We start from the raw sequence: 26546 nt of genomic DNA on the forward strand, positions 1-26546 counted from the left end.
TTGTCAAAAGGCGTACGAGTTGTATTTTGAATCAAAGGTAGATGAGGGTAAGTATTGGGCACCACAGAACTGTTGCTCACGTTTTTATTTAAGAGGCTGGTTGCATGGAACCCACCCATCTATGCCATTTGCCGTACCGCACTTGTGGAGGGCACCTAGAGACCACATAACAGATTGCTACTTTTGTTAATGAAACTAACTGGAATCTCAAGTAAATCAAAACACATAGTTCCATATCCAAATTTGGAATCTGCAGTGCGCCCAGTTCCGTAATCCGATTCTCTCCCAGTTCCAAAACCACCAACGGAATGGACACTGGAAGATGAAACAGACGATGGTAGTGGCCAACTAATAGATCACGAAGATCTTGATTACACGCCATCTACATCACAGCCCCAACCACTACCATTGTCACAGGCAGAATTGGCATGAACCCATTGTTGACAAAGACAGCGTGCTGTTACCACCTCTCCATCTGAAATTGAGCTTCATGAAGAATTTTGTGAAAGCAATGGACAAAGATGGCAGGGTTTTAAATTTTTACTGTCCAAATTTCCTGCAATTAGTACTGCAAAAATTAAAGAAGGAATTTTCATTGGTCCTCAGATTCGTGACTTGATGAATGACATAACCTTTGAAGAGTTGCTGACAGATACTGAGAAGGCAGCTTGGCTTGCCTTCAATGATGTATGTAACAATTTCTTGGGTAACGTCAGGTCTGACAATTACAGAGAACTGACGGAACACATGCTGGACTGTTACAAGGCTATGGGGTGCAAAATGTCTTTCAAAATACATTTCCTGCATTCTCATTTGGATTTTTTTCCACCTAATTTCTGAGATGTGAGTGACGAACACGGTGAGCGATTTCACCAAGATATCGCTGCCATGGAAAGTCGGCAAGGGAAGATGGTCACCAAACCTTTTGGCACATTACTGCTGGACACTCCTACAAGTAGTTTCACCATCTACCCACAAACGGAAAGTTTCCAGGACATGTTTCTAACTTATAAATACATTTCAGCTTTTTTACAGCTTTCTCGTACCTTTCTTATGTTTTGTAATACAAACAATTAATTTTGTTCCATGATCTGTATTTTATCCAGCTACAGGTTTCTCCTGTACTGTAATGGAGTCGTTTCCAAGTGTCGCGAAAATTGCTACTTTGTTTTTCATGAATTACAATATATTGCTTACTATATGGAATATAGCCTAAGTGGTACATGTAGCATATCTTTTCCAGAAAAATTGGTACGTGATGGAACATTTCTGATTGATTTTTCGTAATCAGCGTATTTGATTTAGTAAAGAACACCTTATTTCATCTCGCGGCAAGACACAAAGTTAAAATTTGTTGCACTGTGTTATCTGCCTTTCTTCAAGAATTTGAAGGAATGCAGAGTGTTGACGCCCCAAAGTTGACGCCGATGTTTTGCACATTTCTTATTCTTGCTTTCTATTTTGGCTATTTTACGTTGCTTTTCTACATCTTTGGATAATCGCGACCAGGTTTCAACAAGGAACATTTGACTTCGTAGCGTGTTACGCTGACCACTCCGCTACGCCCACAAGTGGTCAATTAATCCAGTGGTAAATAGGGATCGTCTCCTTTTAAGTCAATAATCAAATGATCACACCTGAGATGTCTAAAACTAATTATAAACTATCAATTTTCCTGTTGTTCACACATTAGTATCCGTTAATTGGTAATAACACAGAAATATCTAGATAATACATAAGCCACAATGCAATGGAAGAATTTTCACTTGCATTTTCTCACTTCCATACTTTCGTGGGTTATCAAGTTTTACTTCCAGGAGCTTAATCAACACATCAGCAAATGACGTCTCAAATTATTCGATTTATCTCTACGCCGAGGCGTCAATTAAGAAGGCGAATGTTGTTCCCTCCTTTGGATGTCTAATAAGACCGTACTCACCCATTTGGTGTTAAAGAGGCAATCTCTAAGGGTTGTAGCTGTTTTTTTTTTAAAAAAATCCTTCTCTTGTTCCGACACCTTCACAAATTACTAGAATCAATGTCAGGGTTTGCTACTTTCGTCACCCTTATCCCAGAACAAATCATAAATTTTGAGGTTTCGGAACAGCTAAGAAAGGAACGATTCAACAGGATCGCCAAGCCTGTTTCACTTCAAGGACTTGACGGGTTTGATTTGGTCTATTTTACTTCGCTTTTCTGCCATTTTTGTCTAATCGCAAAGATGAGGGTCGGTGATATAAAATTGATGAAGGGGCACTCAAAGAAATGTCCAGTCTTCGGGATTCGAACTAGGGATCCCAGGCGGACTGCACAGGAGAAGTGAAGCTAGTGTGGACATCTTGCCCTTTCTCCCAGAGGAGGAGGTCGGTTTGGACAAGAAGTGGTAACTCTTTCAGGTGTCACTGTTTCCATGCGCTGTGGTTTCCAGAGGAAAAGTGGTGAAGCAGGGGTGTCAAGCATGGCATTAACAGTTTTGATTGATTGATTTGTTGTTTTAAGTCCACTTTATGCACAAAAAGACTAACTGGGACTGGACCTACAGACTTACTCTTGTATATCCGAACCACTTGTGTCTCCATCGGGTATCGAACCCGGGACCCCTTGGCATTAAGAGTTAAAAAAAAAGACTTGAAGTTCTGGGGGAGGGGTGTTTATAAGTCGCTACTCCATCCATTTTATAAACTGAACGTTTCCATGACTGACTGAGACTACGGAGTTAAAAAGTTAGACGGGTGCAGGGGTGATTGCACTCGTAAGAATAAACATTCGTATGAAACCCCAAAACGCTTCTCAGAATAAGTGTATGCATGTAGAACAGGACAAAAGACGATAGCTCCACAGACTTTGGTTTGTATGTGGTTATTTTGTGTTGCTTTCCTGTCACATTTGAGTAATTTCGAAGATCTAGTTGCTGCGTTGCTTCCCACATAACCCACACGCTCGCCACTCTTCACAAATGGTATCTTCACGATCATCTACTGTGTAGAGTTCAGTTTTTTTATTTAGATCCACTTTATGCACAACGGATAATTGGGAGCAGACCTACAGTTTAAAGTTGGATCCGAACCACTATTTACCTCCACCGGGTATCGAACCCGGGACCCCTTGATTACAAGGCGACGGCGTTACAAGAACGCCATCGGGGAGGCTAAAAATGAGATGGCAGATGCACTTTTCTCTGTGACCTAGTCGTTTTCATGTAAGGCAAAGACCTACGGTTCGATTCTCTTTATCATAACAATCCCTATTCAGACTATGGCAGCTTTTCAATCTTCAAGAACAGGCATATTATATTATTGCTAGGCCATTGTTACGGATACCATATAAGACGTTATAAGAAGTTACCAGGTAACGATTTCCGAAGCATGCCATAAAAAAAAAAACACCGAACCTTCGACTTCCACCGACCACCCTGAAAGCGGAATGAGCCGGGCCGGTACCTACAGGAAAACCCTTTTAAAGGGAAGCCCGAAGGAACATCTCGACATCAGCAACTTGCTGCAGGACAATGCTGTCAGATCAAAAAAGGACGAGAGGTGGTCGGATTGGTCAGCCGTTCTCCCGAAAATACCGCAAGCAGTTCCAGCTGTCCAGAGCTCAATCACACTTTCCCCACGGGCAGAGAGCACCCAACAGTTTCCCTCTGACATCAGCATGCACAGCGTGAGCAGAAAGTCGAGCCGAAGGTCGGTATGGGAAGTCATGGAGGTGGAGTCCTTGTGCTCCAGCAAGGCGTCCCGAATGGAAGTGGAGTCCTGGTGCTCCATTAGGACATCCCGGATGCAGGTGGAAGAACAGGACATCAAAGTATCAGTCATAGTGTGGTGGAAGAGCTCCAGAGTTGACAAGTTCGAGCTCGGCGAATACCAGAACTTCAAGCCCATTTTCGAGCATTTTGCGAAGGTTGAACTGGTCTCTCCAGAAGACATCCAGCTCACCCTGTACGACATGCTCATCAGATCTGAAGACACCCCTTCCTCGATTGGCCTCAAGGCAACAGACATCATATCAGGAGTCATTGTTCCAGCCTCCTCTGTCATAGAGGTCAAGGTGCAGGTGTGGTACAAACAATCCCCCGTGTTGTTTGAAGTGACCAGAAATCAAAAGATGAGAGAGTTCATGCAAAAATACTCCGATACCATCAAATTCCGTTTGAGAGACTTACGATTCTGGTTTCAAGGGAATCTGATTGACCCTGAGGAAACTCCCGGCTCCTTGGGGATGCAGGGAGGCGAGAGAATCGACATTCGCCCTGTGATGAAGTTAAAGAATGGAAAGCACGTCGCCCGATAAAGATCATCTGTATGGATGTCATTCAGAACCTTTTCAAATGGTGCGGAACAGCTTTGATTCATCTTGGAAGCAGAAAGTGTAATAGAACTTAAATACTGTCTGTAATTCATTTTTTAAGACAATAAAACCAAGTGCATAACAAATCAAGTTTTCATTGTCTGTCATGGTATTGTTCATATTCTAACCTAGCCCATTAAATCTTAAGATAACATTTACATGTAATTTAGAAACACGTAGTATACTTACATTCTAAGAAAACCCAAACTCATATAGAAAAAGAGCTCTCGAACTAACAACACCGAAAACGTGACCAAATTTTTGCCAAGTTCAAACATAACGTCCATCTTGGTCTAACCTACCTACGGGTTTCTTGTGAACACTGTAAAACATCAGCACTATGCCATTAAAACGTAAGTGGAAAACAGCCTGCTGTTGTTTCGGCTCGCTAAGTTGGATAGTTGCAGAATCGTCTACTCCTTTAATCCACAATGCTGCATACTTTTCGGCAGGGAAATATTTGATGACTGTATCATGAATGTTCAGTCAGAGCAGTCACGTGCACTGAGGAGTAGCTAGTCTAGCAGAGATAGATCAATCAATCTCACATCTCGAATTATATTCAAATCACAATATTTATTGTCTTGTTAAAGCCACAGTTCATATGCAACACTTTCTTTTCCACGCGCTTCTCGTCCATCGGTGCGGGCAAAGCTGGCTGGATACCCTAGCTCGCTCTTCCTCCGCCTGACCAGTTTCCAGGTCGAAATGACCGCCCGAAGGAAAAAGGAAGATTTCTACCTCTACCTCCCTTCCCCCCTCGTCCCGCTGCAATGGTTGAAAGCCCAGGGTTTCAGGGCCACCAGTCTATCTCCTATAGGATAGATACGGGATTGGTTTCTCATAGATTTTTTTCTAAATCCTCTAACTCAGCTCAGGGTAAAATTTTCTGCAGTACTTATGTTCTCTGTATTTACACAACCTTTTACACGTTGTACAATATGTATGTATAATATGGGATATAGTTTTATTATTTATGAAATGGGAACGTGTTATGTGCAGACAGTAATGTTATGCTTTCTTTCTTTTCTTTTCTTTTCAATATGGAATATATAATGATTAAATTACAAATATATGCTCAGGCTCTCTCTCACTCTCGTTTTAGTAGTGTTTTATTTAAATATACTAGGGGTGTAAGGGGTGCTCCTTCCACGTAGTGCATCCAATAGTCAACCTCACTTCCAGGTAGTACACCCTGGACTGCATACTAACGAGGCTCTGGCGACTGGCCCCATGGCCAGTATAATTTTGTTTGTGTTGTCCTGTGTTTTGTCCTTATTTTTGCTGAGTGCTCCTTTACAGCCTCAGCTTTTAATGAAAGTCAGAATATTTTATGATTTTTAGTTATGCAACGTTAGAGTTGTTATGTGTAACAATAAGGGGCTGGACCCAGTATAATGTGACGGGTGCAAAATTGCCTTCGTGCTGACGCACCCAAAATTTTAAATTGAAATTCAAAATTTAAATATAGTACTCTTGGCCTTTAGCAGTCATGAATACGGATGTATTTATTTGGGCAAGAGAACGCGCGTTCAAATTGTTGTTGGTTTGGTTTATTTTACTTCGCTTTTCTGCCACATTTGGTTATCGCGAAAATGAGGATGAGTGATGATATGATGGAATTGATGAAGGAACCTCATATGAACAATCCAGGCCGGGATTCGAACCCTTGATGAGTGCGCATTCTTGTCCATGTGTTGTACTCTGCAGTGAATAATGAAATAATTTGGAATGAAAAATGTATCTCAGAACTCAAAAAGCCAAATGAATATTATTGAAGAAACTACAAAAAAGCGTGTTTTGTACCTGTTTTGTTTGTGTGCATAAAGTGGACTTAAAATCCAAATCAACCAACCTTGTAGGAGTGGTTATGACAGCGCCAGGAGTTCCGGGTTCGAACCCCGACCTGGGCATGGGTGTTCTTTGTGTTTGTCCCTTCATTAATTGTATCGTATCATCTTCGCAATTAACCAACCAAATGTGACAAAAAAGCGACTCTAAGTAACAAAAATGAAATCAAATCATTGATTGGTTGCTTTATTTGGTTCATTTTACTTCGTTTTTCCGCCATTTTTGGCTAATCGCGAAGATAATACAATATAATTGATGAAGGGACACACACAAAGAATACCCATAGCCAAGCCGAGATTCGAACCCAGGATCTCTGGCTTAGTAGTCAAATCAAATCGTATTTTATTTTCGAATGGGGGTGTGGTTACGTGTACTTTTGTTTAGTACTCATTCATCCTTTTGCAATCTTTTCCTGTTATTGCCATTCTTTTTTTAGGAATACTGGGTCCTAAAGGGGGGAGGGTGTGACCCCCCTGACCATGCCACTGACTGCTACCCCAAGTGTCGACGTCACCGCACGTCACTGAATCAGAGAAAGAATTACCTGGGCCACGGTACCTAGAATTTCGTAACGTCTTAAAGCCTGTTGTTTATGCAAGCCAAATAACAAAATATTCGCTTAAGTTTGCCTGGTGGATTTGTGTTCTCGGGAAGGATTGAGCATTGATAGCATGAGTCACATGACTCATGCCCCAGCCACAACAAACAACAGCTGGGTGCTACGTAGCCTCAAGAAGAATAATAGCATACGACCCAGTTAATTTAATATCATCCATAAGCTGATATCTCTTTCTTCCACGGACTTTTCTTCCTTCAACCATTCCCTCCAAGGCATCTCTTAGCAGGCAGTTTCTTCTTAGACAGTGTCCTAACCAGTTTCTTTTCCTCTTCTTGATGGTCTCCAGTATAGATCTTTTTTCACCAACTCTTTTCAGTACGGCTTCGTTTCTTACCTTGTCCGTCCATTTCACACGCTCCATTTTCCGCCATGTCCACATTTCAAAAGCTTCGAGTCGTTTCTCTTCATTTCTTCTCAACGTCCAGGTTTCTGCACCATATAGTGCTACACTCCACACAAAACATTTCACTAATCTCTTCCTTAGACCTATGTCCATGGGTCCACAAAAACATTTTTTCTTCTATTGAAAGCTTCTTTTGCTATTGCGATTCTCATTTTCACTTCTTGGTTGCAGCTCATGTCACTACTTATAGTGCATCCGAGGTACTTGAAGCTATCCACTTGCTGGATTCTTTCACTGTTTGCTCTCACATTAATATTCCTTGGTTTCCTTCCTATAACCATTGCCTTTGTCTTCTTTACATTAATCTTCATCCCATACTGCTCACAGCTGCTGTTTAACTCTTCTAACATACTATTTATGGTTATTTCATCCTCAGCGAATAATGCCATGTCATCAGCAAATCTTATGCAGTTTATTCTTCTTCCTCCTAATTTGACACCTCCTGTGCCCTGGAAACAAGTTTTCACTATATCTTCTAAATAAATATTAAACAAAGTAGGCGATAGGCAGCATCCTTGTCGTACTCCTCTTCCAATTTCACAGCCTTCTGTCATTTCGTCTCCTGTTCTCACTTTAACTCGTTGATTCATGTATAAGTTGCTTAGAAGTCTTCTCTCTTTCCAATCTACACCAATTTTCTTCAGAATTTCTAAAAGTTTAACCCAATTCACTCTATCAAAGGCTTTCTGCAGGTCTACAAATACTACAAACACCTCCTTTCCTTTCTCTAAATATCTTTCCCCAATGGTCCTCAGTAAACCAATTGCATCCCTTGTACCTCTTCCTTTCCTGAAACCAAACTGTTCTTCCTCTAACTCGCCACTGACCTTCGAGTATAGGCGTCTGTTCAGAATTCTTAGAAGAATTTTTGCCGAGTGAGATATCAAACTGATTGTCCTGTACTCAGAACATTTTCTGGCATTGCTTTTCTTCTGCAGAGGTACCAAAACAGTCTCCGTGAAATCTTGTGGCCAATCCCCTTTCTCATAGATTTCATTGCATAAGTGCAGTATTTCTCTTTTTCCATCTCCCAGGCATTTGATAAGTTCAACAGGAATTTCATCAGTGCCCGTTGCTTTCCCATTCCTCATTTCTTTGAGTGCTTGCTCAAATTCTTCATTCAGGATATAGTATCCTTTCTCATCGTCAGGCACGTCGTCTTCATTTTCTACATTCAGACTGTCTGGGCGATTCTCTTTCTGGTAGAGCTCTTCAACGTACTTTCCCCACACATTCGATATTCCTTTTTTGTCTGTGATTTCACATCCTTCCTCGTCTTCTATCATCCACATTGTTTTCCATTTCTTCTTTTGGAAGCCCAAGCAGTTTACTTCACGATACATCAAGTCATACCTTCCTCTTTTTTCCAGTTCTTCAATTTCTTCACATTTTTGTTTCATCCATTGTTCTTTTGCCCTGTCAGTTTCTCTTCTTAGCTGGTTATTCAGTATCTTGTAATTATGTCTTCCCTCTTCTGTATTTACATTCTTCCATTTTCTCCGTTCCTCCATTTTTTCCAGCATACTTTCAGTAATCCATGGTTTCTTTGCACTTTTCCTTTCCCTGTAGCCTATTGTTTCATCCACTGCCTTCTGTAAGCAGCTTTTTATTCCATCCCACATCTCATCCTTATTGTTACAACTAGCTTTAAACTTATTATAGTTTCCTTGGAAATGTTCTGCAAATTTTTGTCTTTCGTCTTCTTCCCTTAGCTTCTCTAAGTGGGGTTTCTTGCTAACCTGGTTTTGGGTTATCTTCTTCAATGTAAGATTGATTTCTCCTATTAGCAAGATGTGGTCTGAATTAATGTCAGCTCCTGGCAATGTCTTCGCATTTTTCAAACAATTTCGAAATCTTTCTTGTACCAGTATGTAATCTATCTGGTATCTTTTACAATCTCTTGGACATATCCAGGTGTACCTCCTTCTCTTATGTTGTTGGAACAGTGTGTTTCCAACAATTAGGGAGTTTCTTTTACAGAAATTTACCAGGCTTTCCCCTCTCTCATTTCTCTCGCCTAATCCATATCTTCCTACTGTACTTCCATCCTGCATTTCTCCTACTACAGCATTCCAATCACCCATTACGATAATGCACGAACCCTTTCTCTCTTTTTCCATCAATTCCTCTATCTTCTCATAGTTTTCCTCCACTTCTTCTTCTGACAACCCACTATGTGGCATATACACTTGAATTAACACTAAGTCTTTCTTCTTTCCTTGAAGTTTCACCATTATAATCCTGTCATCCACATAACGCACTGCTATAACTTTATGTTTCACACGTGGTCCTAGCACTATTCCCACACCACGGTTTCCTTGTTGATCACCTCCAGAATAAAACATCTTGAACTCATCACTCACTATTTCACCATTTTGTTCCCACCTCACTTCTGATATTCCCATAACATCTACTTTGTTTCTTCTCATTTCTGCCTTTAAGTTTTCTAGCTTTCCCGACTGTAACAGGGTTCTGACATTCCACGTTCCAATCCTTAATCTTACCTTCTGTTTGCTTCTCTTTTCCCCATTAGTGTCCTTTGTCATAACGTGTCCTTCCCAGACATCCCCCTTCCGGACATCCGAATGGGGGGCTAGTTTACGTCCGGAATATTTTGCCTTGGAATGACTCATCATGATTGCAGTTTTTCTAGGGAAAAGATATATGCGGTAGCTTCCCGTTGCTTTCCGCACACCACTCTCTCTTTCGCATCTTGAAAGATCCCAGGGGGCCCCAACGAGGAGGTGAGGAGAGTAGATTTGACTAAATGAGCCCTCCGGACTTCACCGAAATTCACTGCACCAAACGTATGGTGTTTGTATATAGGTTGCATATCAGTTCCATCAGGGTTTTTGACTCAAGGTCGAGAAATCCCATTTAGCCTTTGCCCCCCTTCTCGAACATATGCAATAAATTACATACACCTTGCAACCCTGAAATGTGGGTATCCCTAAAATTAAAGCAAATGTTCGAAGTGTCCACCATTTACTTGGATACATAAGTTGGTTCGCTTGATCATGTTCTCAGATACCTTCCTGAGGGTTGCAGCATCGTGTAACGACCCTGCGTGGTCGCTACATTTAACGACCCTGCGCGGTCGCAATATTATATTTTGTTAAGAAGGTTTGGATAAAGAATGCATGCTAAAAGTCCCTGCGAAGCGTACGCTTTTAGTTTAAAGGTGTTAACGGATCCACCTCTACGTATTATTTGACCCTGCGTGGTCGCTGTATTCTGTAAATGCTAACGGATCCACCTCTACGTTTATTAGCTTCGACCCCGCGTGGTCACTGTATTCGGTGAATGTTATCATTTATTGTCATTTATACTGTTCAATTCGTTGAAGAGTCCTGCGAGGCTCAATATCAATTGTATTGTCTGAATGCACACAGTTTTAGTTTATATTGACACGTGCAACTAGTGATTTTCCCACTAGTGTTTTCTTAATGTTACTTCTTGGATGTTTCTCAGTACGAAGTTTGCTATATGTAAAAAACTGAGTTAGCAACGCGTACTTGTAGTTAAAATTTTCACCACCCATGTGCCACCGCGAGTATAAAGCCAGCGCAGCGAGGCCCGGAGTTCAGTTTTGGCTTTCAGGTCGGCTCACGATAAGATCTCTCTTACCAACGGACCTGGAAGAAGGATCACTCCGCTCTTGCGAGAGTCCAAGCATCCTAAGGAAGGAAGTTGCACTCCGCTCTTGCGAGAGGCCAAGCACCCGAGAGAAGCCGCACTCCGCTTTCCAGCGAGAGAGGTTGAACTCTGCCTTTGGCAAGAGAACACACCCCACTCTCGAGTGAAAGATACCCCACTCCGCTTATAGGCGAGAGAGAACAACTCCACTTTAGAGTGAGAGGACCCGCTCCGCTTGCTGCGAGAGGTTTCCTTCTCCTATCAACCTGCGGCTACCAGGCCCTAAATAAAATTAGGTCCCCATACTCCCCATTGGCGCCTCACTGCGAGGAATGAATTGGATGTTCCCTGCTCATCCCTTATCTCTTTGAGTCTAAAGGTGGTACAGGTAAATGCACGTGAGTGGTAAGGGTAAAGGTAAAGACACGGACATCCTTGTGATAGGATTATAATAAACTGTTACATCTATATATAAACCTGGTTTAGTCTTTCTTTACACCCAGCAAGCCCTGAGATATTTCTGAGTCTTTGTACTACGACTGAATCAGTTAGCACATATGGGTAAACTTTTGCCGACCACCAAACTGCAGTGTTTAGCGTGTTGAACGCAGCCAGTACCAGTACTCCTGCGCCGTGGTGCTGAGCACTGCGTGTGTGGACGTTGCAACCGATATTAACAATTTCCTGTGTAATGTTTCGTTTCAGCTCCTCCAATATTCTGGGTCTCGTTTGGTATACTTTCCCCTTTAAGTAACCCCACAGAAAAAAAATCTGCAGATGTTAAATCGGGCGAGCGACTGGGCCATAAATCCTTGGATATTAGACGATCACCAAAAAATTCTCTCAGCATCATTAGATGTATGGGAAGTTGCTCCATCTTGTTGTAGCTAAGCATCACGTTCGTCTTCTTCCAGGAGAGCAACGAATTGCATTATGAGATCCCCATACACAGCGGTATCCACTGTTGTCTCAAAGAATAACGGTCCCACAATACGACGTCGCGATATTCCACACCATACACCGATTTTCGGAGAGTGCAAGGGTAGTTCATGCAACTGATGTGGGTTTTCTGTCGCCCAATGCCTGGAATTTTGGCTGTTGACATACCCATCCAATTGAAACCAGGCTTTGTCGCTAAAAAAAACTTTATTCAGTACATTGACACCATTTTGTCGAACGAACGATTGAAACCAATGACAGTAACGCAACCGTGCCGAAACATCCACCGCTTTCAATTCATGAACAACACGAACTCTATACGGGTAAAATTTCAATTTCCGTATAGCCTTGTGAGCAGTTAACTTGCGTAAGTCCAATTCTGAGGCGAGCTTACGAACAGACTTTTGTGGCGACGTCACCATTCTTTGTTCAACACGCTGCAGAACATCAGCTTCTAACACAGAAGGGCGCCCTGAACCTTGCCTGTCATGTACTGACCCAGTTTGGCGAAACCTTTGCACAAGACGAAAAATTGACGACTTATCTGGAGATGAAGTAGTCGGAAACTTGGCACTAAATGCTTCTCTTACGCCAGAATATGACGATGTTCGAATATATTCTTCAACAATAAACACTCTTTCCTGTGTAGAATATGGCATTTTGAAAACACACACACACGACGTCAGCATAAGTAGACACAATCTGGAATGCCGTTCGCGGCAAACAGCAACCACCTAAGGCACAGAAAACATAACAATTGATACACGTTCTTCTGTACCCACATTTCAGGGTTGCAAGGTATATGTAATTTGTTGCTCACACACAACAGGTATCTGGTGAGTCATTCACTCTTGCTACCTACGAGCGAAGGTCACTGAACCAAAGGGTGGCAAACAGGAGTCTACGTGTTCCTGTTATCAATACGTACGAAATAAGGAGGAACACAGCTTTCATGTTTTGGTCCCGTCATTGCATGTAGAACACTTTCTCGTCGTGGCCTTGAAGGGCTTCTCTGCAATAAGGATAGCTTACCATTGAGGGGAGGAAAAGTGTGTGTATCGAGCTCCTTCAACTTTCGTATTCTTCTTCATTTCAGAACGCGTGTTGTATCCTCAACTTAATCGAATCTATCCGTTGTAGATTTTAGGTTCTGTTTCTGTTCGGTAATTTCACATTGTCTTCCTGCTTATGTTATTCGCGACGAAGGTTCTGGATTCGATAATCTGGACAATAACGGGATTGTGTTGGTTGGTTGATTTGGTGTCTTAAGTCCACTTTATGCACAGTAAGACTAATCGGGAATGCACCGAACCACTATGTGCCTACACATTACTTTGCTACTAGATAAGGCCACACCCATATTTATTACAACATCATGAGTATTTTAATTGGGGGGTTCGGGTACACCATATATTTCCAACGAGTTACGCCTTCCATATTGTTCTAAGTCATCTTGTTGTAACTGCGTATCTACTAGTTGCTTTTTTAACAGGGGTGCGGTAGAAATAGTTATACGATGTTTTTTGCAAAATTATTACTTTAATGAACTTTTATTAAAAAAACATTTATATGCCAAGAATTTACATACAAAAGCATTACATATGGTAATTACTTCTTTAAAATTATTTCACTGAGGTGTGCACCATGGGTAGTCAAACAGATCTCTGCACGTCGCCTCAGCGCACTCACAGCTCGTTGCACCATGTTGAGCGGGGTTTGTTGGATTGCAAGTTGAATTGAGTCACGCAAATCCTGTAATGTTGCAGGTTTATTTGCATACACTACTTGCTTCAAGTAACCCCATAGGAAGAAGTCACATGTCGATAGATCCGGCGAGCGTGCAGGCCAAGGAACATTGCCGCGACGAGAGATAACTCTTCTAGGAAACATCCTCCCAAGAATGTTCATTGAAGCATTTGCTGTGTGTGACGTGGCTCCGTCTTGTTGAAACCACACCCGTGTAAGGCGACGCCGTCTCAGTTCTGGGAGAACGAAGTTTTCGAGCATGGCCACATATCGAGAGCACGTGACAGTTACAGTGTCACCATCCTCGTTCTCGAAAAAGTATGGTCCAATAATTCCCTCAAAAGAGACACCACACCATACTGTTACTTTAGGGCTATGAAGGGGCACTTCATGCAGCAACCTTGGATTTTTGTTTGCCCAGTAACGGCAATTATGCTTATTCACACAACCATTAATGTGGAAATGAGCCTCGTCTGACATGATTAACCTGTGCAGAAAGTTAGGGTTCTCATTAGTCATTTGTAACACCCAATTACAGAAGTGAACGCGTTCATTGAAATCTTGAGGGAGTAACTTGTGAATCATCTGAATTTTGAATGGGTGGAAGTGTAAGTCCTGGTGTAATATTCGCCGCACACTCCTATCTGAAATGCCAAGTGACACAGCATGCTTACGAGCTGAACGCCTCGGACTTTGTTCCAATGCCTTTCGAACCATCTCTATGTTTCCTGGTGTCCTCACTGTACGATGACGACCTGGGGATTTCATTGATGTTGCAGACGCCGAAGCTCGGAAATTCTTCACCCAATCAAGAATAGTTTGTCGTGTCGGTACTTGTCCATTTCTACCAATGTTAAAATGACGCCTGAACTTACGCCGCGTAATTGTTGCAGAGTCTTTGTTCTTCAAAAAACACTCCACAGCGAAAGCGCGATGTTCGTTCGGCCAACGCTCCATGTCTACTGACGGAAGGATTACGTAATACTTAAAATACGGCGCATGCGCAATGAACATTCGACCAAAACTACATGCATACAAAATGCTTTGAACCACTTTACAAAACAAAACCAACAATGAACACTTTATTTATCGGGATACGTTTCTATGTTCATTTTACATCGTCTAACTATTTCTGCCGCATGCTAAGATGTAGGAAGTGCTACATTTTCAGTGTGTGGAATTGAGTTATTTTGGATACGAAGGATTGGACAATGGAGTAGTGGGAAAAGGATCACCTCACATGTTTGAATTATACCCCCTGCCCCCCCCCCACACACAAGATATCGGCCGTGGTTTTTATAACGAAGTATAACATGGATGAATTGTGTCAACAAAAACTGGAGCATATTCACATCTCTACGGAACTTGGAAGAAAGTCCACGTAGAGATTAGAAAGTTCTGTTCCGACAAAATCAGACGTATAGTAAATGAAAAAGCAAAGTGGTACTTTGTGCTTTGCACCAAATCATGAAGGCGTGTAGGGGTGTGGATTTAGGGCTCCACACTTTCTTGTTACGGCCGAAGGTGGGGATAATGTGACCAGCATCAGACCCTTGGCCGCCTTTACCTCCCCCCCCCCCGAGTCTTCTACAGGTAGCCACTTTATACGACGCTGGGTGGACGCTGGAGCCACTTGAATAGGTGGACAAAATTCCAATTCTCCCCAATCGGGGATCGAACTCAGATCTCTCGCATGGCAATCAAACGCCCTAACGACCGAGCTACCGTGGCACATATACTATAGTAGACTTTGCAATTAAGGCAATAATTATTTTAGCGTTTCGTTCAACGCTTTCAGGTGAATCATTTTCGGACATGTAACGTGTAGCTCTTGTCGGTTCTTCGATTTGGCTTGAGAACAGGCGATATTCTGACGAACAACATTCCACCTGACAAGTCACGTGACTTTCCTACATTTCCTGTGTCTGTTGGCTATTTCAAGAAAGACGAGTTGCTCTTGAGAGAGACAGAATCACCCGATCACCTAAAGGTGCAATGTGTGTTGCCTACCTTTCCGACATTATTTACTGCCATTAAAGTCTTATGGGGAAGAACTTTTTTCCACCACTGTACAGTCATGGAAAAAAGTTCTTCCCCATAAGGCTTTAATAGGAGCAAGTAATGCAGGAGGGTAGGCAACACATATTGCACCCTTCGATGATCGGGTGATTTTGCCTGTCTTAACACCGAGAAATGTGTTCCACGTGAAGGTCAACATGACAGGAAAGCAAAGAGGGTCACGTGACTATTGGTTACGTGGTGTGTTGTGCTTCTCCACGTCCCCAGTTCTTGATCCACATTGCAGAAAAAGTAGAGCTGCATGCAATATATGAAAATAGGTTGTTTTCAACTACACGCTTAATTATGATTTTCCCAATTGTAAATCTATCAGACGTGTCTCCCTATTTAGTCGGGACAGTCTTTTACTTTGAATTCCTGTTTGTCATAGGCGTAACTTGACGGGAGCAGAAAGGGCATTTGTACCCCCCCCCCCAAATCAGGTTTCTTAAAGCTGCTAAAACAGGAATTAAATACTATGATTTGACGCGTCCAAAAAAAGTATTATATTGAAAGATTTTTCCCAAATACGTAGATATCAATTTAATACTTTGAAAGTGTCTCAGATTTGTTTATTGTCACATCTTAGTGTGGCACAGGTCTACTACAAAAGTGGAATTTCGTAACAGAAATATGAACCCACTCCTTTTATTTCGTAGCCGATTTCATCTTGAAACTGAAATTAAGAATATTAGTTAACAATGTCATTGGTAAACAATAAAAAAATGTGTTAGACTAAATTCTTTAATACCTTATCATAATCTTTATCGCAAATTTAAATTTTGTTGTAAGTCCACTTTATGCAAAAAAAAAAATAATAATAATAAAGTTCTTACCTGTGCTTGGCGCTACGCCATGAAGGCGTATAGGGGGTGTGGGGGTAACGCCCCACACTTTCTTGATTCGTTCGTGAGTGGGGGTGATGTGATCAGCATCACGCCGCCCCACACTTTCTTGATTCGTTCGTGAGTGGGAGTGATGTGATCAGCATCACGCCCCTGACCGCTTTTACCCCCAGGGTTTCCCCCAGGTACCCATGTCATTCGACGCTGGGTGGGCGCTGGGGCCGCTTCCAACGTTAGAAAAGTTCCCGGGCTTGAACCGGCCGAGAATCGAACCCGGGGCCTATAGCATGGTAGTCAGACGCGTTACCGACTGAGTCACCGGCACAGATAGACTAATCTGAAGTGCATACAGTTTAAAGTGGGATCCGAACCACTATGTGCGATCACCTGGTATCGTACCCCAGACCCCGTGATTACAAGGCCTTACCACTACGCCATCAGTGAGGCGCACACAATCTTTGTATTTCGACCTTTTTAAACCTATATGTATCATATAAGAGGTTGTTTAACGTTGCTATGCCTCTATGGATTATATTTAGCAAGTATTCGAGCACATAGCGTCAGGTTTCATAGAATATAAGCTTCTCTTCCATGTTTATGGTTTCCTGTCTGCAGTAGAAAAACTGGCAGGTTCCCATAGCTTTTCTTTCAATAGTCTTCCAATGGTTGCATATCATATCACTCAAATTTGATTCATTCGTTTCGAACACAATCCCCGATGGCGCAGTGGGATCGTGGGCGCCTTGTAATAAAGGGATCCCGGGTTCGATACTCGGTGGAGGAACATAGTGGTTCGGATCCCCCTTTAAACTGTAAGTCCATTCACGATTAGCTTAACAGGACATAAAGTGGACTTAAGACACCAAATCAAGCAACCAACCCAATCCAGTTATTGTCCAGATTATCGAATCCAGAACCTTCGTCGCGAATAACATAAGCAGGAAGACAACGTGAAATAACCGAACAGAAACAGAACCTAAAACCCACATCGGATAGATTGGATTAAGTCGACGATACAGCACGGGTTCTGAAATGAAAAAGAATACGAAAGTTGAAGGACCTCTATACGCACCCACTTTTCCTCCAGTCAATGAGGAAGATATCCTTCTAGCTGAGAAGCCTTTACGTAGGAGTGCCCTGAGGGAACTTCAAGGCCACGACGATAAAGTGTTCTGCGTGCAATGACGGGACCAAAACATACGTCAGATAGCTTTGTTCCTCCTTATTTCGTACGCCATTGATAACTGGAACACGTGACCTCGTCTTTGGTAAAGCAGAAGCCTGCTTGTTTGCCACCACCCTTTGGTTCAGTGACCTTCGCCCGTAGTCAGCAAGAGTGAATGACTCACCATATACTTGTTGTCTGTGAGGCTACACAAGAATAGATATTTCGTTAGTGGCTGTAAGTATTGTTTCATCTGCAGTTATATCAGTTAACATTTCAATAGTTTCCTTCCTAATGGTTACGTTAGTGATAAACATGTAAATTAGTTCTCGATAGTGAACGTTTTATCTATTTGAACGGGGGATTTTTATACAGCCTGCATGTATTATTTTTTCCTGAAACAAGAAGAAATTCGAAGACGCAAAAAGAGTTGTATAAGAGTAGTTAACAAAAGGAAAAAGAAGATGAAAACGAAAATGTAAATGCTGAAATAAATTATGGTAGAGATCGAGTGAATAACATTTTGTCATGGGTCCTCCTCGATGCCTCGATGGCGTAGTGATAACGTCGTCGCCTTGCGATCAGTGGATCCCGGGTTTGATACACGGTGGATGCACATAGTGATTAGTATCCCACTTTAAACTAAAGGTCGAGTCCAGATTAGCATATCTGTGCACCAAACCAAAACTAAGAAAGAAATTGTCACAGTGCAAGAAAATTTCATGTTCAACCAGATACGAAACAAAAGGCAATAATATATTGCAGGTTGGAGTTCACATCTGTAGCATCTAACCAGCACAATTATGAATCGCAACATATCGTATCAGATCCATTTTTATTATACATGTATGATAATATAAGAGAAGTAGAGGAAAGAGAAAACCAAGCGAAACACGGACGCCTTCTCCAGAATTTCAAATCTCGTTACATAAGGTTCTGGGTTGGAGTCTAGAACAGGCATGACTATCTTGTTCTTGCCCTTTTATCTGCTTCATTTCATCATAATTCATCGTTATGGTTTACCTGCAGGGGAAGAATAATGACAAAAATTGTCAATACAAAGCCAATGACAAACAGAACAACTCGATTACGGAGGTGCCAAGAAGAAACGAGACTTGACAGTGTCTCCGTCTCTCGGTTTGTCGAATTGAAAATTGCTCTCCCGTTCTCGGATTCGATTAGTTAAATATAGAAATCGAAAATGTATGTGAATGAATATACATGTATTTTATATATTCCGGTTTTGTAGGAGATTTCGTGAGAGATGAAATAAGTACTCTTCCATCGTATTTATTTTTATAATTTTTATTCCCTGTTCGATGATCGCGACGATAAGGACGAGTGACCATTACATGAAATTGATGACGAAATAATCAAATACCCCCGACAAGGACGGTACTCAAACCCGGGAACGATATCGAATCACTTAATGAGCTTGACCACCGAGCCTGCTTAATGTTGTTTCTGTCAGGTAATTCGTAATAATATCCCACATTCACTATCATTTGCTTCATAATTTATCTTATTGTTGTGATTAACCTGAATTCAAAGAATTAGTTGAAAGGCAAAAATGCAAGATTGAATGTCTCTGATGTTACTTCGTGCCGAATAATATGACGTGGTATTATGATATGAATTTATTAATCATATAATATGCCTATTCATTCCATTGATTGATCCCAATTGAGCACACAAAATATGCTATAATGTCCACTCCATGGAGGAGTGGTTAGCACAGCGCGCTACGATGCCATGGGTCCCTGGTTAGAATCTCGACTTGGGCGTGGGTGTCCTTGGTAAGTGTCCCTTCATCAATTTCATCATAGCATCACTCATCTTCATCGTCGCTATTTGCCAAAAGTGAAAGAATAGCAAATCTAAATAACAAACATCAAATCAAATCGAACATCTCTACCGATTTAATTCTATACGGTACCGAATTCCCACTTTATTACTGCATCTTAAGTCATTTTACAGCATCTCAATTGTTTTCCGATTCGAAAACATTTGGAATGTTGTTTTGTGCAGTTGATTGTGCATTGTTTCGTTGTTTGGATTGTTTAATTAACGTCGCATTAATTAGTTTTAGACCAATCGTGACGGGGGAAGCAAGAGCACAAAGAAAGCGAAACAAGGAAGAGACCACGGCTTTCTTTAAAGATAGCATCCCGTGAATACAACTCAAGTGACTGCAGAATATTATGAATAAAATTTATTTCGCTTTTTCCTTTTATTTCTGTTTCAGTTATTTTACTTCGCTTTTCTTCTACCACTCGCGTTACTTGTGTCGGTGAGGAAGAATTATAAACTCGTGAAATGGACGATGGTACAAAAAAATATATGCCTCTCCCACGGTTCGAAGCTGTCAGTACAAAATATTGTCTTATTTTTAAAATTTACGGGCAAATATGGTTTGTCACGTAGCAATTTTCGCTTATCTCTTTCTCAAGGGGTTCCATTGCCTCTCTGATGTCGTAGTGGTAACGTCTTTGCCATGTAATGAAAGGCTTCCGAATTCAATACCAAATAGAGAGGCATTTGGTTCGGATCCCATTTTAATCTGTAGGTCCAGTGCGTGAACTGGACTTAAACAATTAACGTGTGGCATGTGGTCTGTGATGAGAACCATCATTTCAGCGAACCTTATTGACAATGACTCTAATATCACTTGAAAGAATAGTATTTCCTTACGAGTAGCTCTTGTCAAGAAACCAGTTCCTGAAATTTTCTTCTGGAGGCATCGTAGCACCCAGCTGTTTGTTGTGGCTGGGGCACGAGTCATGTGACTCATGCTATCAAAGCTCAATCCTTCCCGAAAACTCAGAATCACCAGGCAAACTTAAGCGAATATTTTGTTATTTGGCTTGCATAAACAACAGGCTTTAAGACGTTACGAAATTCTACGTCCCGTGGCCCAGGTATTTTTTTCTAAGACTTTACACAAATCATTTTTCCGTTATATTTGTTACATAGTTAAGCAATGGTATACTACAGAGCATTCCCTGACATTCGCTACGAGACTCGGCGGTAAGCGGCCCGGCATCAGCGCTTGTCTCTCCGGTGAACGGGTCCGCGACAGTCGCACGCTACCGTCTGTTTTTTTCGCTCTCTCTGCCTTCGCTCTCTTTCCCTTTCTGTTGACGTTGCAAACTGACGCCAGTATAATCCTCCCTCGGAAGTTGGGTTGTGTCGTGTCCGTGTGTTGAAGATTGTGGCTTAATATGGCACCACAAAAGTTTACATTACAACAAAGGATTTATCTTGTCGCATGTTACTTCGGAAAGAGAAATTGTGGAGAAGTGCGACGACGTTTTGCAACGAAATTTCCTGGTGTTCCCGTTGCACATACGACCACTATATTAAACGTCGAAAGAAAAATGGGAAATCTAAAAAATAAAGTATACAAAGACAATCCGCACACCATCCGTGAGTTAAAAGAGAGTATTGTACGAGAATTACAGTAGACGAACTTGCACGTGTAAATGCCAATTTCCTTCGGAGATGGCAGGAATGTGTTGCAGCAGAGGGACATCATTTTCAACACCTTCTGTAGTCAAGGTTAGTACACAATATGAAAACTGTAATTTGAATAGCCGACTCTACCGACTGTCACGGACCCGTTCACCGTGATGCTTGCCGCCGAGTCTCGTAGCGAATGTCAGGGAATGCTCTGTATATTCTCTCAATTCGGTTTTCTCTGAGGGGCATAAAAACATCTCTGGCAGGGATATTTTTTATTGTGGGTGGGAATCCCATTCTCCCGTTAATTCGCACATTGCACATAAGCGCTTTATGAAGCAGAATACTGTAATCTAAAAGGGGATCGAAACTTGTGGTTCGATAAGGATCTGCCAGAGAAATGTCTTCCCTCTCCCAAGTTATCGTTTTGGAGCACATTTCTCCCGACTACGCATGCGTTAACGGTCAGACATCTTGTGAACCAAACACAGGGCACTCTATACTCGCTCACCAGACCACAATGATGGATAAAGTGATGGGATTCTACAGCATCTCCATTGGACCACACATGTCAAGTTGTTACTCCATAAAGGAGTGAAGGATCGTGTTCTTTTGAAACGATCAGAAAGTCTATGCACCTAGGGAAGAGAGGTTGATAATATGTGTAGTGTGTACCTTCCGAAAAGTTCACCCTTTACACCTCTTTTCCAGTTTTGGGACAAGTCAAAATCTTGTCGCGGGCTCAGGTCAGGACTGTATGAGGGGTTTGGGAAGCAGTTTCCATCCAGAATGTCCCTCACTGCACTAGCAACATGTGGCTTCATGGCTCGTCCTCCTCCTCAATTCGAAGGAAAGTTTTTCAGAACAGATTAGCATGCAAACGTCCACACAAGGGTTTAGACTGAAGTCTGGCTAATGGCTGACAAAGAGCGTAACCGTTTCACCACAAGAAACGCAAGCGCAGTGTGCAAAAGCTTTTGTTTGTTTGTTTGTTTATTTTACGTCACGTTTCTACCACTTTGACGATGCCGATTATATGCGAAGGATGAAGGGACATTCGCAGAGACACACGGAGAGGACACAAGCGATTATACTGGCTGCGAGTTCGTCTGTCAGCATGAATGCAATTTCGAGAGTGTATGTGTGGAAGACAAGTGTACTTTTGACTGCCTTCTTGAAAATGACACGCCTTACACCCAAGCAAAACTTTTGAAATTGGACACCGCCATGCCCTCAGGTCTCTTCTTTCTACGCCTATATCCGAAGCTATAAATTAAAGCGATCTAAATTGTTGAGATGAAATCGTAGTGATTCTTGAGCTTTATCGCAAGCTCGTTGTTTGGCAACAAAGAATTCCAGTAGAATTTCGAATCAGAACGAAATTTCCAGTCATGACCCAAAGTTCCTGAGAACGGTTAGTTGTTTACTCTTTTAATGCCTGCATTTGTTACTTTTTATTATACTTTTTACCCCATATTCACGGGGGAGGTGACACACATGCAAAGAGAGAGGGGGGAGGGGATCCATAAGTATGAGGATAGAAATCGAAATTGGGTAATCTCATTTTGTTCGAGACTTTACCTACATAGAATCTAAGTATGTGTCAACTTCACTACAATCAAACTTGCTATACTCTATAACTTATTTCCAGACGTACGTGACTGTGTGATTAATCAAGCTTGATTTATTTATTAAACACAATTGCAAAGTGCATCATACAACTGATGTTTCGAGACAACGACATGTGCTATAGAAATACGGACGACGCCGAGAACGAGATAAATATCCTTATTTACGAGACAACGGGACTGTGCCTTGATCTGATGTACAGATCGAGTTTTACACACGAGGGGCATGTTAAAAAAAAAGGGTCGATTGGTTATTATTACAGAGAAAATTTTTATTTTGATGCTATACAAGTGCATACCCTGGCTATTTTTCTACATAGTCACCATGTTGCTCCAAGCATTTTTGGTACCGTGGAACAAGTTTACGTAGACCCTCTGAGTAGAAATCTGCCGCCTGGGATCTCAGCCAGTCGAGAACTGATGTCTTGAGAACTTAACTATCAACGAAACGTTGAGAAGCAAGCAACTTTTTGAGATGAATGTACAGAAAGTAATCACTTGGGGCAAGATCTGGACTGTATGGTGGGTGATTAAAACGTTCCCATCGGAAATTTTGAATTGTCGCAACAGTACGGTCAGCGGTGTGTGGGCGGGCGTTGTCATGAATAAGCAGAATTCCAGACCGTAACATTCCTCTCCGCCGGTTTTGGATGGCACGTCACAGATTAGACAGTCTTTGGCAATACACATCTGCTGTGATGGTTCGTCCCGGTTCAAGAAATTCCACGAGGATTACACATTGTTGGTCCCAAAACACGGTTGCCATGATTTTGCGATGTGGTGGTGTTTGCTTGAATTTCTTCGGTTTCGGTGAACCGGAGTGACACCATTGCATGAATAGCTGCTTCGACTCACCAGTGACGTACGATATCCAGGAACTCCAGTCACTATAGAGAAAATAAGTCATCCCATCCTTCTCCCAGCGGGACAAAAAATCACGTGCTGATTTCATTCTTTCATCTTTGTGTTTGTCAACATTTTTGGCACCCACATCGCACACAGTTTGCGATAACCCAGATTGTCCGTTACAATTCGGTGCAATGTTTTATCAGACACTTCAGGAAACTCCTTGCCTAGTAATGGTGAAACGGCGATTGGATCGCACTTTCTCATCAATACGTTGCACAAGGTCGTCCGTCTGAACACTAGGCCTGCCGCTCCGCTCGTCATCATGAACATTTGAACGTCCTTCCCGAAAAGAACGGCACCATTGTCTTACCTTTCCTTCACTCATTACTATTGGTCCGTAAATGGCACACAATTCCCGATGAATGTCAGCTGCACTCAGTCCTTTTGCGTTGAGAAATCTAATCACCGACCTCACCTTGCATTTGGCGGGATTTTCTATTACAGCAGCCATTTCAACTTCCTGCTACTCGCACGCACACTGAGAAATATACCTCTGTTGCAGGTACAGAATACTAAAGCATGTTTCCGCGCACGCACAGCTTCGTCAGTGTTGCCAGACCCAAATAAAATCGGCCCTTTTTTTACATCTGCCTCGTATACAGTGTCTCAAAATAATGTTTACACTCTTTGAACTTTAATAACAGAGAAACTATTAAAGATTGGACTTGACTGGACCTTTTGCATTTGAAGCTGCAATGTCTATGTTGAGCATGTGTAAAAGTATATATAGGCCTTCTTTTGTTCTTAGTCTCGTCACAGCCTGACAAGCGGTAGTCATTAGTATACATATAATTTTGTCTTTCAGCTGCCACTTGGTGAATGTCCAGACAGGAAAGATCCGAAACATGTGATGCAGACTGAGCCAAGGTGTTCGAAAGGCAGAACCCTCTGAGTTCGGTCGACATTGTCGTCCGAACGTCCTTCGAGCATGATTGATAGTTGTGGCGCTTCGTGATCGTCAGCTTTTATTCCGGCGACTTTTTTGAGGGACAAGATGGCTTACTCACTTGCCTGGCTTCGTGAACGCGGGGAGCACAGAATAACCCTGAACGTCCGAAACTTGGACATTCTGAATTTGACAGATGACAGTGCGGAGGTATACGCTCACATACAACATTACGTAGGAGCAGGGTACTCGAACGCGGACATCATAGACAAGTTGGTCCGCGACCATAATGTATCGAACGACGAGACAACGCTGGCGGCGTTGGCGTATTTGTTCGGGAACGCCAGAGCAGAAGCGGCTGAAGAAGATGAGAGCGAGAGAATCACGGAGCAAGAAGAAGAAAGGATACTGGAGAGATTCCTTGACGAAAGACGACCCGTCGAGGAGGTGGTGGACTACTTCGAAAGGGTGCAGGGTTACTCCCAGGACGAGGTAGACAATGTCGGAAATATCTATCTTCAGATGCGGAACCAGAGGCTTGAGGAAAGAAGGCAGAGAGAGATGAGGCAGAGAGGAAGATCGCCGGAACGCAGAGAACGAAGACCTCAGCGAGAGGAAGCAAAAGTGGGACAACTATGGAAGAAGGTGGAGAACTGTAAATGCAAGAAGGAGCTGATAAGAAGCGAGGATATCTCATCCTTCGATCCAGACCGACTCTCCCAGGACGACAGAGAACTGTACGACCAGATCAGCTCAGGGATCAGAGGAGGACTTCACGGGAAGAAGCTGATCGACCGAGTAGCTGCCCAGTGCGGTCAAGAAGTCACCGACGAGCTCAAGAAGAAACTAAGATACTTCCACGACGCCATACTTTTTCGGCAAGGGAAGATGGAATGGGATGATCCTATGGACAGGCACCTCTACTCCCGACTTGAAGCTCTCTACGGACTGGGCCTGCACGACATCGACGCCATCTGGTCCGTGATCCGAGAGTTCAAGCTGGGCGCCAGCTACGACATCGTCGAGAAGCTGCGGTTCTTCCTTCGCGAGATCAAGTTTAAACATGCCAAGCGTCACAGGGAGAGGGGGACCGTAGACGAAATTGTGGAGAGAGAGAGAATCAGGCGTTACCTCGAACGTGGCTTCAACGTTAATGAAATCAACGAACTGTACAATTCGCAGGACTCTGTGTACACCGAGGAGCAACTAGAGCAGTTGGTTGATCTGACTGACAACGTCTCCAACGAGTGGAAGGAAGAAGCAAGATCTTGAAGCTAACCATAGAGTTGCACCACCAACAACACTGGTGGTACTCTAGTTCTACACCAATCATGATCAAAATTACATGTATATTACAGTATAAATAGCAATATAACACTTGCAATACACTCATTTGTATATTTTTGTTCTGAATAGGTGATACAAGTGCCACGTCTGCACGTAATCTATGCTTAGTGTTTCCATGCTTTCATACCTTGTATGTGAATTTGTTACTGTACGGCCAAATCTCAAATTTCCGGAGGGACTTATGAAACACCGTGTAGAGTTCTAGACTCGAATCCTGGGTAAGATATGAACGTTTGATTGCGTTTATTCCTTCTGGAATTTAATCATTTTTTTTATTCATGTACTCGTCATCGTGATTGATCTAGAGAAATAGAAAACAATCAAAGAATACTAATAAAAATGTGTTGAATATTTTCAAGTCGAATTGTACACGCGATGACAGTGAAATAAATAAATAAATGTGGTCCAAAGTACAGCTTCGTATATCTTCACCGACAACGAAAGTGAAAATTGCATTTAGGAGAAATGAGCATGGAGACAATGAAGAAAATAAGCTTTGCAACGATGGTAGATAACAAAAGCATAAATAAAATGGTATCATAGATTTCATCAAAATGGAATGGATAAAAATTAGGATGAAAAGTAAAGAATGAGTCTCACTGCTGATCCATGGAGAAAATCACCTGTATCCATCTCATTCGACGCTTGAAATATCCAACTTGTATCAAAGTGAAGAAATGGTTATGAACTTGGCTATATGGGGAC

At 42.2% G+C, this 26546-nt stretch overlaps 2 protein-coding genes across 3 annotated transcripts; both read left to right on the forward strand.

The window, feature by feature from the left end:
• The first annotated feature begins 3353 nt into the window (after positions 1-3353).
• On the forward strand, positions 3354-4424 carry LOC145991535 (DNA repair protein Rad60-like). Its single transcript, XM_083127558.1, has one exon. It carries the CDS (start codon positions 3424-3426, stop codon positions 4291-4293), a length of 870 nt encoding a protein of 289 aa, XP_082983684.1. The 5' UTR covers positions 3354-3423; the 3' UTR covers positions 4294-4424.
• A 17985-nt stretch (positions 4425-22409) lies between these two features.
• LOC145991536 (uncharacterized) lies at positions 22410-25886 on the forward strand. 2 transcript variants are annotated; one of them, XM_083127559.1, is made up of 2 exons: positions 22410-22485; positions 24414-25886. In XM_083127559.1, the coding sequence occupies exon 2, from the start codon at positions 24603-24605 to the stop codon at positions 25764-25766; it is 1164 nt and encodes a 387-aa protein (XP_082983685.1). In that variant the 5' UTR covers positions 22410-22485; positions 24414-24602; the 3' UTR covers positions 25767-25886. The 2 variants fall into 2 exon arrangements, with proteins under 2 accessions (XP_082983685.1, XP_082983686.1); XM_083127560.1 differs by lacking the exon at positions 22410-22485 and adding an exon at positions 23488-23561.
• Positions 25887-26546: the final 660 nt, after the last annotated feature.

Source organism: Lepisma saccharinum, chromosome 8, assembly GCF_977018435.1.
Source record: "Lepisma saccharinum chromosome 8, izLepSacc3.1, whole genome shotgun sequence".
NCBI classification, from domain to species: Eukaryota; Metazoa; Arthropoda; class Insecta; order Zygentoma; family Lepismatidae; genus Lepisma; species Lepisma saccharinum.